Consider the following 16,579-nt stretch of genomic DNA (forward strand, 5'->3'; position numbering starts at 1 on the left):
CCCGCGCACAGCCAATCACACGCGGGCAGGAGCTGTCAATCTCCTCGGTATGACTCGACCACGGAGGTTGAATTTCGCCACCTTAGAGGTTGCGAAGAGGTTAAGGAAGCGGCGGTGCTGCTTGATCAATTATGGCGCTATAGTGCTGTGCACACCCCCGAACTCACCTTCCTGCTTTACAAAAGATACCAAGAAAATTGAGAAAATGAAGTAATTGAAGTAAATTGTAAAGTTGTTTAAATTTGTACGATCTGTCTGAAACATGAAATAAAAATGTGGGTTTTATGTCCCTTTAAAAGCCACTAGATTTTTTTTATATAGGTGACAGTGTCCCTGTAATAATAATTAGTAAACAGTGAATCTGATATGTGGAGTTTGATTGATAAATGTACCCTAATGATATTTTGTACTATGTTTAAGTAATAAAGACAAAGCTGACATGCATAGCTAAAACTCAGATAATACGGGTGACTGCTGGCATGTATAGAAATAGTAATACTACTACTACTGATAATAATAATAGTAATAATGAAATAAATGAATGTGGGAGTGCACACAGTGCATAGGTCTAGTACAACTCACACTATGCTACACTGCAGATATCAGGAAACCATTACTGTTTGTGGGGCCTGTCCATGCTTGTCTTATGATACATATTGTGGAATTGCTGTTTACTTGATGGCCCCCAGGTGTAGAACAAACTATTTCAATGTGATGGACAGTCTCATCTTGCTGATGTGGCTAAATGAGTCTTGGGTAAAACAAAATTGGCAGCCGTCCCAGAGCAGGCGTTTGCTCGCTATATTCTCATGCTCTAGAGGAAACCTCAGCTTTTTTCCTTCCCATTGTACAGAACAATCTGTACTGTTTGTATCTGGTACATAATTCTATTCTTTTAACATTTACTTACAAAATACAACTGCAACTTGTCTATATCCTGGACATTCCAGTGAATGTAGACATCAGTACATTTCTACTTTTCTATTAGAAGATTTATTGCCAATATATTGTAGTTAGCATAAATGCTAGTGTTTTTATACTCTTAATATACTCTTCTAAGCATAAATCCTAGTACGTTTTAGTAATTTTTTTACCTTGAATATAACCTGCAGATCATATGTCAAGAGGTCACATGCTCCAGCGTTCACAGCTGTATTTATTGCATCTAATAGAAATGCATTTAGTATTGATGTGCATTTCCGTTTCCACTAGAATGTGCCTTTAGCTTAGAAAAACAAAACTTTGTACAGTTTGTACATGTGCCACACTTGGTATAGACAGCGAGCAGCAGATATATTTTACCTGAATATGTCCATTTGCTTCTTGATATCTTTGTATATAAATTTACCAGGAAAACATTTTTAACCTTGCTATGTACATGCAAAGGCATCATTTTTACATTAATAAGACATCAACATAACAATTTTAATAAGGCCTATACATAAGATTGATATCAATTTCATGATAAATAAAAATACTTTGTCAAATTTGATTGCTTCTTTCTTGGTAGAGATCACCTCAGATTGTAGGAGGGTAAATGGTTAAGGCACATGCAATTAGAGAAGAGCGGTACATAAATATATGTGTAGGAAGGGCACAACTTTAGAATGGAGATCACGTTCGGTTTTACATACCTGATTTAATCTAAGACCCAGGGCACACAACCTTCTAATCCTTTTTATATGACTGTTATTTCCTGTATATAAAACTATTATTAGACCCATATGCCACAAATAGGGCTCTTCACTGCAACTGACTCAGCTGTGTCTTTTGTGTTTAGTGTATTGTTATGGGTATACATAGGTTTGTAGCATATGCACTGTTAAATTTCTTATTTGTTTTTTTTTTATTAAAGTTTTATTTGTGATTTTAATAAATGTGCTAAAACGTCTTCAGTAGCTCTACAAGAAAGATCAATGTACCCTATTATTTCAAAAGGTTGCCCCCCCCCCATTTTAAATGTACACACAATCTGCTTTTTCAGATTTTTACCATGAAGAGCTGGGCAGAGATGAGGCAGGAAGTTATGTTCTTGACATCCGTCAACTCTACAGTTTCACCCACCTCATTATACCAGGCAGTATCACGGATTGTGTGTGGCCACCCAGAAGGAGGAGGACTGAAGATCAAGTCTCTCAACTGGTATGAAGACAATAACTACAAGGCCCTCTTTGGAGGGAATGAAGGAGGAGAAAATGGCACAGAAGAAGACCCACAGATTGTTTACGACAACTCCACAAGTAGGTTCATTGTCATAAATATACATCCAGTGAATACCTACAGTGTGACCATTTATTTCCTGAGGTATAGGGGTCAATTTATTATAGTGCGAGCGGACATGATACGATGTAGCATATCATGTCCAATGCACATCGATAAATGCCAATAGCATACACTCCCGGCATTTATCATTGCACCAGAAGTTCTTGTGAACTGCTGGTGCAATACCGCCCCCTGCAGATTTGCAGCCAATCGGCCTCTAGCAGGGGTGTCAATCAACCCGATTGTATTCGATCAGCTTGATTTCTGTATGCCTCTTCAGAGCAGGTGGACAGGTTATGGAACAGCGGTCTTTAGACTGCTGCTTCATAACTTCTGTTTCCAGCAAGACTTCACGGGGCATCAAGCTCCGTACGGAGCTTGATAAATATGCCCCATAGTCTCATTAAAGGGACACCTTAATAGTTTTAGATAGAATGTTTAGCTATGTGCAATGAAACAATTTGCAGTATGCTATCATTATTTATTTTGCCCCCTTTTCTTGTAATTTAGCTCTATTTTTTTTAGCGATTTCTAATTCTCAGAACTTGAAATGCACCTGCATACTTCTTAGGGCTAACCCTGCTACACACACACACACACACACACACACACACATATATATATATATATATATATATATATATATATATATATATATATATATATATATATATATAATTTTATTAATCAGATAACAACTGCAAAACAGTGAATTATAATTAGACATTGAAACCTTAGATCTTGAGTCAGGTTTCAACTGAAATCTTGGTGTTTCCAGGTTCATGGTTGAAGTCTCAGGATTTGAGTTCATGATTACATTTTCCAAATATAAAAAATATGCACATAATCTTTTGTTGGTTGCTAATTACTATATGAAGGATAAATACAGTAAAGGAATTCAAGACTACCATCTTGAGGCACAATTAAACCAGATAGCTGTTAGACTGGAGCATTTAAAGTCTATTTTGACCTGATTGACTAAAAATTGAGACCGGATATATGCCTTTATAATCATTGGTCCCTGCGCTTACTTTATTAACTATAACTGTTCTGTTAATACTTCAGTAAAACTGTATTTACAGGATCTAAGAGTTTTAGAAGGCATTTATATTGTGTTCATATTAGGTTGCAGGAGTCCCATAAATAATTTTTCTTGCATTTGTATTATGTTCTCAACATAACTTTACAAATCAGCTATGCTTTATACAGTACCATAATTGGCCTACTGATGTCTACTGAGTTTCAGTAGTGCAACTACACCCTATAGCAATGTTCAAACATTATGATTATAGAATTTTTTTTTTAAATATCTCAGTCTTAAGATTTTTTATTTGAAGTGGTCAAACCACAAAAACTATCGCCTAGATTACGAGTTCTAGGTTAGCTTTAAAAAGCAGCGTTAAGGGGTCCTAATGCTGCTTTTAACGCCCGCTGGTATTACGAGTCAGACAGGAAAGGGTCTACCGCTCACTTTTTTTCCGCAACTTTTCCATACCGCAAATCCCCTTACGTCAATTGCGTATCCTATCTTTTTAATGGGATTTTCCTAATGCTGGTATTACAAGTCTTGGAAGAAGTGAGCGGTACAGCCTCTACCTCCAAGACTTCTAACGCATATAAAAGTCAGTAGTTAAGAGTTTTATGGGCTAACGCCGGAACATAAAGCTCTTAACTAAAGTGCTACAAAGTACACTAACACCCATAAACTACCTATGAACCCCTAAACTGAGCCCCCCCCCCCCCACATTGCAAACACTAAAATAATTTTTTTTAACCCCTAATCTGCCGACCGGACATCGCCGCCACCTACATTATACCTATGAACCCGTAATCTTGTGCCCCTAACATCGCCGACACCTACATTATATTTATAATATATAATGCATCATCACTCCATTTATATATAATTACTTCCCAAAAATGAAAGGATTAGTGGGGTACCCCCCAAAATTAATCCCCTTCCACCTGTGCACGAAGAGTTAAATAATTGAATATCGAGCTAAAAGGGAAAATTAGTAACTCTTAATCCAGCACATAGGGATAAATGAGGTAAATAAAGTTAAATGGATTAGTACTAACCTATAGAAAACACAGGCAATTAGCAGGTCAAGTTATAAATCACTTTTATCAGAAATCAAAATCATAAGCAACAAAACATAGTATACATAATCAAAATTGTTGTGGCAACAAAATTAAATTAACTGAAAATCCCATATAAATCTGTGAATCGTATTAAGGAACCCTATATAGAGGCCTCTATTCCAGGGTATATATAAGAGATGAATCCTGGTTTACTTTGTGAGACAACTCAGTCCCATATATAGGTCTCCATCAATCTGAAAACATCCTGCAAACAGTGAAAGTCTATTTAAAGAGACAGGTAATGTGAACAGTTCAGTTATTATTAATCACAATTTCCACAACAGCAGTAATCACAGCGTTCACAGTTAACCCAAGATCGACTTAGGATCAAATGTTGCAAGACACGTAATTGAACAGTGTTCTGTAATATCGCTACTTACACAGCAGCTACTGCAGCGGTCAGTTGGTCCCGGGTATCATTGTAAATACAACTCCGCTTCTGTTATTAAAACATTATTACCTGTCCAGTGAATTCCTTCTGTCTCAAAAGTATCCTGAATATGCAAGGCTCTTAGTTGTGAATCCCACGCCTTACTTGTTTGCAGGATGCTGTAGTTTGGCTCCTTTCGTCTCCACAGTATAGACTGGACTTCAGCGTGTGCTCGGTAGAGATCAGCTGTTACTCCACCAGCATTCTAAGCAGCTACGCGCGTTTCACCCACAAAGCATTGGGCTTCTTCCGGCTGAGTTTGTAATTAGTTGCAGATCTGTGTATCCTTAAGTCTGCCTGGAAACTCCTCCTTTTTCCTTCTTTTTGATTGCCAAAAAGACTGAGTTGTCTCACAAAGTAAACCAGGATTCATCTCTTATATATACCCTGGAATAGAGGCCTCTATATAGGGTTCCTTAATACGATTCACAGATTTATATGGGACTTTCAGTTAATTTAATTTTGTTGCCACAACAATTTTGAATATGTATACTATGTTTTGTTGCTTATGATTTTGATTTCTGATAAAAGTGATTTATAACTTGACCTGCTAATTGCCTGTGTTTTCTATAGGTTAGTACTAATCCATTTAACTTTATTTACCTCATTTATCCCTATGTGCTGGATTAAGAGTTACTAATTTTCCCTTTTAGCTCGATACCTAAATTATATTTATTAACCCCTAATCTGCCCCTCCCAATGTCGCCGCCACCTACCTACAGTTATTAACCCCTAATCTGCCGACCGGACATCGCCGCCACTATAATAAATGTATTAACCCCTAAACCGCCGCACTCCCGCCTCGCAAACACTATAATAAATTTTATTAACCCCTAATCTGCCGTCCCTAACATCGCCACCACCTGCCTACAATTATTAACCCCTAATCTCCCACCCCAACGTCGCTGCTACTATAATAAAGTTATTAACCCCTAAACCTAAGTCTAACCCTAACACCCCCCTAAGTTAAATATAATTTAAATACATCTAAATATAATTACTATAATTAAATAAATTATTCCTATTTAAAACTAAATACTTACCTATAAAATAAACCCTAATATAGCTACAATATAACTAATAGTTACATTGTAGCTAGCTTAGGATTTATATTTATTTTACAGGCAACTTTGTATTTATTTTAACTAGGTACAATAGCTATTAAATAGTTAATAACTATTTAATAGCTACCTAGTTAAAATAATTACACAATTACCTGTAAAATAAATCCTAACCTAAGTTACAAATACACCTAACACTACACTATCAATAAATCAATTAAACAAATTACCTACAATTATCTAAAATAAAATACAATTAAATAAACTAAACTATATTACAAAAAAAACACTAAATTACAAAAAAAAAAAAAAATATTACAAGAAGTTTAATCTAATTATACCTAATCTAAGACCCCTAATAAAATAAAAAAGCCCCCCAAAATAACAAAATTCCCTATCCTAAACTAAATTACAAAGTAATCAGCTCTTTTACAAGACTTAAAAGGGCTTTTTGCGCGGCATTGCCCCAAAGTAATCAGCTTTTTTACCTGTAAAAAAAAGAAATACAATACCCTCCCCAACATTACAACCCACCACCCACACACCCCTAATCTAAAACCCACCCGATTCCCCCTTAAAAAACCTAACACTACCCCATTGAAGATCACCCTACCTTGAGCCGTCTTCAGCCAGCTGGGCACCGATGGGCAGAAGAGGACATCCGGACCGGCACAAGTCTTCATCCGATCCGGTCAGAAGTCTTCATCCGATCGGGGCAGAAGAGGTCCTCCATCCAGCAGAAGTCTTCATCCAAGTGGCATCTTCTATCTTCATCCATCCGGCGCGGAGCGGGTCCATCTTCAAGACATCCGACGCGGAGCATCCTCTTCTTTCCGACGACTAACAACAAATGAAGGTTCCTTTAAGTGACGTCATCCAATATGGCATCCCTCAATAGAATGTGAGGTCAGTTCTATTGGCTGATCCAATCAGCCAATCGAATTGAACTTCAATCCGATTGGCTGATTAAATCAACCGAGCGGATTTTTCCTACCTTAATTCCGATTGGCTGATAGGATTCGAGGGACGCCATCTTGGATGACTTCATTTAAAGGAACCTTCATTCATCGTTAGTCATCGGAAAGAAGAGGATGCTCCGCGTCGGATGTCTTGAAGATGGACCCGCTCCACACCGGATGGATGAAGATAGAAGATGCCGCTTGGATGAAGACTTCTGCTGGATGGAGGACCTCTTCTGCCCTGATCGGATGAAGACTTCTGGCCGGATCGGATGAAGACTTGTGCCGGTCCGGATGTCCTCTTCTGCCCCATCGGTGCCCGGCTGGCTGAAGACGGCTCAAGGTAGGGTGATCTTCAATGGGGTAGTGTTAGGTTTTTTTAAGGGGGGATCAGGTGGGTTTTAGAGTTAGGGGTGTGTAGGTGGTGGGTTATAATGTTGGGGGGGGTATTGTATTTCTTTTTTTTACAGGTAAAAGCGCTGATTACTTTGGGGCAATGCCCCGCAAAAAGCCCTTTTAAGGTCTGGTAAAAGAGCTGATTACTTTGTAATTTAGTTTAGGATAGGGAATGTTGTTATTTTGGGGGGCTTTTTATTTTATTAGGGGGTTTAGATTAGGTGTAATTAGATTAAACTTCTTGTAATATTTTTTTATTTTTTGTAATTTAGTGTTTTTTTTGTAATATAGTTTAGTTTATTTAATTGTATTTTATTTTAGATATTTGTAGTTAATTTATTTAATTAATTTATTGATAGTGTAGTGTTAGGTGTATTTGTAACTTAGGTTAGGATTTATTTTACAGGTAATTTTGTAATTATTTTAACTAGGTAGCTATTAAATAGTTATTAACTATTTAATAGCTATTGTACTTAGTTAAAATAAATACAAAGTTGCCTGTAAAATAAATATAAATCCTAAGCTAGCTACAATGTAACTATTAGTTATATTGTAGCTATATTAGGGTTTATTTTATAGGTAAGTATTTAGTTTTAAATAGGAATAATTTATTTAATTATAGTAATTTTATTTAGATGTATTTAAATTATATTTAACTTAGGGGGTGTTAGGGTTAGACTTAGGTTTAGGGGTTAATAACTTTATTATAATAGCGGCGACATTGGGGGCGGCAGATTAGGGGTTAATAATTGTAGTTAGGTGGCGGCGACGTTGGGGGCGGCAGATTAGGGGTTAATAAATATAATGTAGGTGTCAGCGATGTTAGGGGCAACAAATTAGGGGTTCATAGGTATAATGTAGGTGGCGGCGGTTTACGGAGCGGCAGATTAGCGGTTAATAATATTATGCAGATGTCGGCGATGTCGGGGGGGGCAGATTAGGGGTTAATAAGTGTAAAGTTAGGGGTGTTTAGACTCGGGGGTTCATGTTAGGGTGTTAGGTGTAGACTTAGAAAGTGTTTTCCCATAGGAAACAATGGGGCTGTGTTAGGAGCTGAACGCTGCTTTTTTGCAGGTGTTAGGTTTTTTTTCAGCCGATTCTGCCCCATTGTTTCCTATGGGGAAATCGTGCACGAGCACGTTTTGCCAGTTTACCGCTACCGTAAGCAACGCTGGTATTACAGGTAGAAGTGGCGCTAATTTTGCTCATCGCTCACTTTTCTGAGCCTAACGCAGCCATTCAGAAAACTTGTAATACCAGCGTTGTTTAAAGTGAGCGCTGGAAAAAAAGGAGCGTTAGCTCCGGAACTTTTTACTGACAAAACTTGTAATCTAGCCGTATGTTTGTAGTGTGCTATAGGATGCACGTGTTTGGTACAATTATTGTTGCTGTTATATTTTAACACAAAACTTGATATTATAGGATATTTTGATGTTTATTTTTGGATTGATTTAGAGTAGAGCTTTATGTGTAATAAAAATCTGGTGTTATTTTTTGCTACATGTTATTAAAATCATGTCTCTGTGTCTGCACTGATGTGTTATAAGTGCATATTGTTTGTGCCCACAGCTCCTTTTTGCAATGACCTGATGAAGAATTTGGAGTCTAACCCTCTGTATAGGATGATTTGGAGAGCACTTAAACCACTACTTATGGGCACTATCCTGTATACCCCCAATACTCCTGCCACACGCATGTTAATGGCTGAGGTGAGCCACTTTACAGACAATATGGTAGAGCCATTTTGTGCCTCTGATTATTTGTATTCTTTCAATGTTTCATTTGTTTTTATATCTGCCACATTTCTTCATGTTACAAGTTATGCCATGTGCCAAATAAAGTTAGGCTTTTGTAGTGCACATAGCTGTGGCTTTGTTCTAAATAAGTGAATAATTTTACATATTACTATCAATACAAACAAATGAAAACCATTTATGTAGAACAAAAATAACATAGTTAAATATTTGGTAAAGTGTATGGTTAAAAATTTACACTGTAGAGCTAATCTAATTGATGCAATACTAGTTTCTAAAACATACTTGTCTCACCTATGATCTATGAAGGGGTGCTCAACACGGCCAATGGTTTTTATGTAGTATTTCACTTCTTCCATCTAAGTGCTAGATTACAAGTGGAATGCTACTTTAATAATATTTTCAGATGGGAGGTATTATTTTAATACATACGTTTTAAACATAGCATCTCTCTGCTTAAGTTTTCCTCATAACAACTACGAAACATTTTTCTCTACATCTTAAAAGCATAAATAATATTGGTTTGTGCACATTGACATTGCATGCACACACATTATATCACTGTTTAAAACTAATGGTATAGGCTGATTTCAATGTCAAAATGTTTATTTATGATGCTACTTCAAACCTATATTTTTTTTTAATCATAATAGGTCAACAAAACGTTCCAAGAGCTGGGTGTGTTCCGCGATCTTGGTGCAATGTGGGAAGAAATTCGACCAAAAGTTAAAAAATTCATAGAGAGCAGCGAGGAGGTGGACCTTATCAGGGTCAGTGCACTGTTTTGATAACAGACATCTGCCACAAACAGTCTGTATGTGCTAATGACATTGCAGCACAAACTGACATAGCAACAATATTAGAAGCAGAAGATGCATCTAAAAAATGCAGATACCCAATAATATTGTAATTCCAACTCTTCACTTTGGAAACTCTTAATCCCTATGTTAGTGAATAGTGAGTTGTGCCAGACTAGAATTATTAACAGGTAATGCTTGCAGATGTTTGTGTAACAATGTTCATGTTTGCTCATTTCTGAAGTGAACTGGATTTACAAAACACTGAAAGGGTTCATTATTGGTGTTTGCATCACATAATAAAACTGAGCTCCACCACAAATGAAGACATTTCTCCTCAGGGGAAGAAATGGTGCTGTTATGATGAAATCTGAAATTTCACTACATTCCAGTGCTGATCTCTTTGCACTTTATGATTACTAATATTGTAAAGAAAAAGGTTAAAGTTTACAATCACTTTAAAATGGCATGCTCTTTCTGAATCATGGAAGAACATGTTTGTGTTTCATGTCACTTTAAAGTGATGGTAAACACAGCTTATTTAAAGGGACATGAAACCCACATTTTTACTTTCATGATTTAGAAAGAGAATGCAATTTTAAACATCTTTCTAATTTACTTCTATTATCTAATTTGTTTTATTCTCTTGATATTCTTTGCTAAAAAGCATATCTAGATATGCTCAGAAGATGCTGATTTGTTGCTGCACATAGAAGCCTTGTGTGATTGGCTCACCCATGCGCATTGCTTTTTCTTCAACTAAGGATATCTAAAAAATGAAGCAAAATAAATAATAGAAGTCAATTGTAATGTTGGTAATGTTGTTTACATTTGTATTCTCTATCTGAATCATGAAAGAAAGATTTTGGGTTTAGTAACCTGATTTTGGGTTTTAGTAACTGAACAATTCTACTTTGCATACATTAAAAATTCTAACTGCCCTAGAAGTTTTTATTTTACTTTTTTTTTAAGCACTCTGATATTTTCGCATAGCGCTTGTTTGAGTGTCCTTTTAAGTATAGTTAAAGGTTGTATATTTTCCATTATTTCTTTAGACATTGCTGACCAATAAAGGTAGCAAAAACTTCCTGGACCGTCAACTTAACTCATCAGGGTGGACAAGTGACGATATCTCAAGGTTCCTGGCCAAAAACCCAGAAGATGCACAGATGGAAAGCGGAACATATTACACCTGGAGAGATGCACTCAACGAGACTGACCGAGCTATCCTGACCATGTCTCGTTTCATGGAGGTGAGTAGCTGTGCTCATGTATACTAAACATTCTTAACACTAGAAAACTGGCTGGTTTATTCCATAAACTCCTCTGGGCCAACACTGATATTCTTTAAGTTTTACAGAGGTGTTATCTGAGCATCATAGTAAATATTATTTCTTAATCTTTTCCATTCTTCTTTTCTTCAGCCTTATTTTCTCCCATTTTCAGCCTCCCGCTGTCCCTTTTCTTATACCTCATTCATTTCTGTTTTTTCATTGTTGTCCTTATATCTCATACCATTCCAGATGCTATTATTCACTGGGTTACAACAGTCAGTACAAACAGATGAACTAAACTCTTGCCAGCATGACATATTACTAGTATCCATATCTATTTATGTGATATATTCAAGGGCAAAATATATACAAAAAATTAAACAAAACATATATACAAAGAATTATGAGAGCTAAGTTAAATATTACATTTAGTCATTTTATTATAAAAAAACTATTATTGTCTGTAACCATAGGTTTATTTGAACTCCATCCTTGCTTTTTTCAGGCCAGTAATTTATTGGCAAAGTTCCTTCTTCCTGAATCACTGTTTATTGACTCATTTACAGGATGTTTCAGATACTCACATGACACAAATGTTGGAGCCTTTAAGCTGATGCAGTTCTCAGAGTCTAGATGTTTAAATTAGTTTATGCGGTTTTATTTTACAGCCTAATACAAATTTGAACACATCATTTCAAAATATTAAATCATTTGAGAAAAGTGTTAAAAGGAAATTGAAACATTTAACGTCATAAACAAAAATATAGAACTGCATATTTTGCTTATTCTGGGAAACTCACTGTATACAACAATGCAAAAATAATAAACTTAGAAACATAGAAACATAGATATTGACGGCAGATAAGAGCCATAGGCCCAGCAAGTCTGCCCGACCTTACCTAACAGTATAAAATTATCTAGTTCGTAGGATAGCCTTATGCTTGTCCCATGCATTTTTAAAGTTACCCACAGTGTTTGTTGCTACTACCTCTTGAGGAAGTTTATTCCATAAATCAATCACTCTTTCTGTAAAGAAGTGCTTCCTCAAATTACTCCTGAATCTTAGCATGAGCAATAATTAATTATTCAAAATTAAAGTTTGAAAAGCAGTTAACAAAGTTTGCATGGTTTTGCAGTACAGAGATATACCTCTTGAAAAGCCTCTTTTGTATATTTATCAGATCTCCTTTACTTATATGTAAAGTTCCTGAACTGATTTAGTTGTGTAGAATGTTGGAGGGTCAGTGTTTTTAAGTATGTGGAATGCACATCAGCCTCTCTGAGGACGATGGGAGGGCCACAATTTTAGAGCTATATTAGAAAACAATTAGTAATGAATATTGAAAGTACATTGCAATTTGTTTACATAATTAATAAATATTGTATGGGAAATGTATAATTTAGCTGTATGTATGTAAAGCAGTTCAATAATATTACAGTTGTTACATTTTTGTATATTGTTACAATCTCAATATTATATAAAAAAAAGTGCAATTATTATTTTTCCAGTGTGTGAACTTAGACAAGCTGGAAGCAGTGGACACAGAAGAGCTTCTCATTGATAAGTCATTGGAGCTTCTAAATGAGAGGAAATTTTGGGCAGGTCTTGTGTTTATGGACATGCCCGAAGATGGCACACAGCTTCCCAGCCACATCAAGTATAAGATCCGGATGGACATAGATAATGTAGAGAGGACAAACAAGATTAAGGATGGGTGAGCGCCATTTATTTCTAACAAGTAAATAAAGCTTCATGCTGATCTTTATAGTATACAGGAGAGATGAACGATTGAGAGCACCATAGAGTCTAGATGGAATACAAAAGATTGTTTGGTTTGTCATTTCAGGTCTCTTCATCCTAGTCATTTTTTCTACTTGTCTCAGTGTCTAAAAATGATAGGACACATTCTTTTAGAACAGACGTAATATGACGCAAAGTTACTGTATTTATTTTTAAAAGAGCCAAGGAATATATTTTTTAAAAAGTAGTGAATGTTGTATTCTTTAAAGGGATATGAAACGCAAATGTATCTTTCATGATTCAGATAAAGCATACAATTTTAAACAACTTTCTAATTTTCTTCTGTTATTATTTTTTCTTTGTTCTTTTGATATCTTTTGTTGAAAAGCAGGGGCGTATGCTTCGGAGCCAGCCCATTTGTGAAGCACTATATGGCAACAGTTTTACAAGAATGATTTCTTTTTGTAGTGCTCTAGATGCCTACCTAGGTATCTCTTCAATACAGAATATCATGGGAACTCAGCAAATTTGATAATAGAAATAAATTAGAAACTTTTATTAAAATGGTTTCTCTGTATGAATCACAAAAGAACATTTTTTGGATTTAATATCCATTTAATGTCAATTTATGATTAGCGTTTAGAATCAATCTGAATAACTTTCTGACTGATTTTATTTAGATACTGGGACCCTGGTCCTCGTGCTGATCCATTTGAAGACATGCGTTATATCTGGGGTGGCTTTGCTTATCTTCAAGATGTTGTAGAACAGGCTATAATCAGAGTGCAAACAGGGACAGAGAAGAGGACTGGAGTCTACGTGCAGCAGATGCCCTACCCTTGCTATGTTGATGATATGTAAGCAGTCATTTAATGTTTTGTTATCTTTTATTTGTATTTTTCTTACTTGATTTAAAATTACACCAGAGGAATAGAAACCTTTCTCTACCTTAATGCATTAGAATTAGCTGTATCAATAAAAAGGCATTTAATATGTGACAAGTGGCCAAGAGAGAGCACCAATGCAATAAAATGCACTTACTTGCTGGCAATTTATAGATACTTCCTGGAGCATATAGTAATATTACACCCCAGATCTATGTATTAACTCAGCTACTAAAAATTTACAATACAACTATATTCACAAACATTTGTGATACACTGCACACATTTTTTTAAATTCCAATTCTAGATTCCTACGAGTCATAATTTTCTTTTGTGCTCTTGTTTCTAGATTCCTACGAGTCATGAGCCGCTCTCTTCCATTGTTTATGACTCTGGCCTGGATCTACTCTGTTGCTGTGATCATTAAAGGGATTGTATATGAGAAGGAGGCCCGTCTTAAAGAAACCATGAGGATTATGGGATTGGATAATGGCATTCTTTGGTTGAGTTGGTTTATTTCCAGTTTCATCCCCCTTCTTATGAGTGCAGGACTGTTGGTGCTCATTCTTAAGGTAGAATGTTTATTCATTTTAGATCACTTTAATTAAATGTACAAATATAATGTATGTCTGATATGACTCACCTAATTACAGAAAATCTCAATAAGGGGAGCATAATTTCATCATCTGAAACCTAAAGACGTCCAGTACCCAAAAAGTACACGTCATGTAAAACAAATGTGTAGATAAAATAAAATATTGTAACTATTTGGCTAATATGCTATGTATCACATGTTGTAATTTGTTAAACATTGTGGTCTAGATTACAAGTGCAAATGACAACACATGGTGCTTTATATTGCATTCGACCTTGCACAATCAATAATACACAATCAGGTGTTACAAGCTGTTATTTAAAATGTTTAACCAAAGCATTTTTAACACACTTAATACTTCTATAGCAAATACTATACTATCAATTTGTAGTCATAATAACACGCTAATTGTTCTTAGATTACAAATTACTGGATAAGTGTTGCTTGTGTGTAATCCGAAATACCACTTTCTCTTTTAGATCTTTTAAAAAACAGGTATTAAGTGTTATCGCTTTTTATTGTGAATTTAAAAACATGGAAGGTGTATAGCATAGAATTTAACACAAAACTTAATCACTTGAGAGTCATTTTGACACTCAATTGGCTTAGCACTTGAGTGTTATCCAACATGAAGTTTAAAACAGGCTCTCACAGAAATATGTTATCTTAGGAAAAATACTCCCCTGCACTGTGTGACATCAATATTGTTACACACCATACTAGCCATCGAGCTATAATTGTTTACCAGTGCAAAAATAGAGACTGCATGAATTGCACTCCAGCGATATTAACACTCTTTTGTGCACCCCACTTGTAATCTAGGCCTTTGTCTTTTCTTATGCTTTATTTACTGATATATAAAATAATAAAACTTTCTTTTTTAATTAACTGCAACAATACATTTTTCTTCCTTCTGTTAGGTGGGCAATTTGTTGCCTTACAGCGACCCCAGCGTAGTCTTTGTGTTTCTGGCAGTGTTTGGAATAGTAACCATCTCGCAGTGTTTCCTCATAAGCACAATATTTTCCAGAGCCAACCTGGCTGCCGCTTGTGGTGGAATTATCTATTTCACATTGTACCTTCCCTATGTGCTGTGTGTTGCCTGGCAAGATTACGTGGGGTTCCCAATGAAGATTTTTGCAGTAAGAAAACTTTTTTTTTTCTTCTTCTTCTTTCTCTAGTTCTAATGCTATCTATTGCAGCAACTATGCCACAATGTTAAACTCATTTAAAAGTAAAACATTAAAAATAAAATTCCAATTTGTTACCATTATCAAATGTAGTACTTCCTCTTGGGATCCATTGTTTAAACTCCTTTTCATGAGAGCATATTGAGGTAGGCTCTGGAACGCACATGTTTCTTGTGCACTATATGGTCCCAGTGTTTGGAGAAATGCTTGTAACAGTGTTATACATATAGTGCTCTAGTCATTTTCAAATTCCTGAGCCCACCTCAGTATGTATTTACGGAAATCAAGAAGTTTAATGTTAAGCTCCATGTTCCTTTAAATAATGTGCTAGTTTGAGATTATTGGACTAGAAGACATCATTGATACATGTTATCTTTCGTATTTAGTTTGTACATGAAATTAACTGCAACTAATTAACTTGCAATTCTGCATCAACTTCATATATCTTTGCCGTAAAGCTCTTAATGACTCTGGAATATGTCAGCCTTTCTGTGATGGCAAAATCATTTTTTGATGTCCTCTTACTCATGTAGCAAAATGGGAATAAAAAAAAAACATTGATAGCATTCTGATCACTATACAAAAAGTGAAAACCTATTACCCGATCACAACAGTCAAGTTACCTACTTGTGACCTACCTAGGTTACCTACTTGTGACCTACAAACATATTTTCTATGTGTTTCCCTTGCAGAGCTTTCTCTCTCCAGTTGCCTTTGGGTTTGGCTGTGAGTTTTTTGCACTCTTTGAAGAGCAAGGTGTTGGCGTACAGTGGAGCAACCTCTTGGACAGTCCGTTAGAGGAGGATGGATTCAACCTTACTACATCTGCCTTCATGATGCTTTTTGATACTCTCTTGTATTTGGTCATGACTTGGTACATTGAAGCTGTCTTTCCAGGTAACTTCATTGTTTACCATTTACCAGAAGTAAAATTCTGTAGAATTGTTTTGAGTATGACATATCAATCAATTATGACCTAAAAATAATCATGATAAAATATATGTGGACTTTATAACCGTGTTTAAAACAGATATACAGTCATGGCCAAAAATATTGGCATCCCTGCATTTCTGTCAGATAATGCACCACTTCGC

General features: G+C 35.7%; 1 protein-coding gene across 2 annotated transcripts in view; it reads left to right on the plus strand.

The window, feature by feature from the left end:
- Nucleotides 1-16,579, plus strand: part of ABCA1 (ATP binding cassette subfamily A member 1) — a 154,891-nt gene that overhangs the window by 92,244 nt on the left and 46,068 nt on the right. For both annotated transcript variants that reach the window (XM_053702625.1, XM_053702624.1), the window contains exons 9-17: nucleotides 1,985-2,240; nucleotides 8,820-8,959; nucleotides 9,658-9,774; nucleotides 10,857-11,054; nucleotides 12,585-12,790; nucleotides 13,497-13,673; nucleotides 14,050-14,272; nucleotides 15,216-15,437; nucleotides 16,178-16,382. In XM_053702625.1, the coding sequence (XP_053558600.1) occupies nucleotides 1,985-2,240; nucleotides 8,820-8,959; nucleotides 9,658-9,774; nucleotides 10,857-11,054; nucleotides 12,585-12,790; nucleotides 13,497-13,673; nucleotides 14,050-14,272; nucleotides 15,216-15,437; nucleotides 16,178-16,382 (1,744 nt within the window). The remainder of the gene's footprint in view (nucleotides 1-1,984; nucleotides 2,241-8,819; nucleotides 8,960-9,657; nucleotides 9,775-10,856; nucleotides 11,055-12,584; nucleotides 12,791-13,496; nucleotides 13,674-14,049; nucleotides 14,273-15,215; nucleotides 15,438-16,177; nucleotides 16,383-16,579) is intronic.

The sequence above is a fragment of the Bombina bombina genome, chromosome 2, assembly GCF_027579735.1.
Source record: "Bombina bombina isolate aBomBom1 chromosome 2, aBomBom1.pri, whole genome shotgun sequence".
Lineage (NCBI taxonomy): Eukaryota > Metazoa > Chordata > Amphibia > Anura > Bombinatoridae > Bombina > Bombina bombina.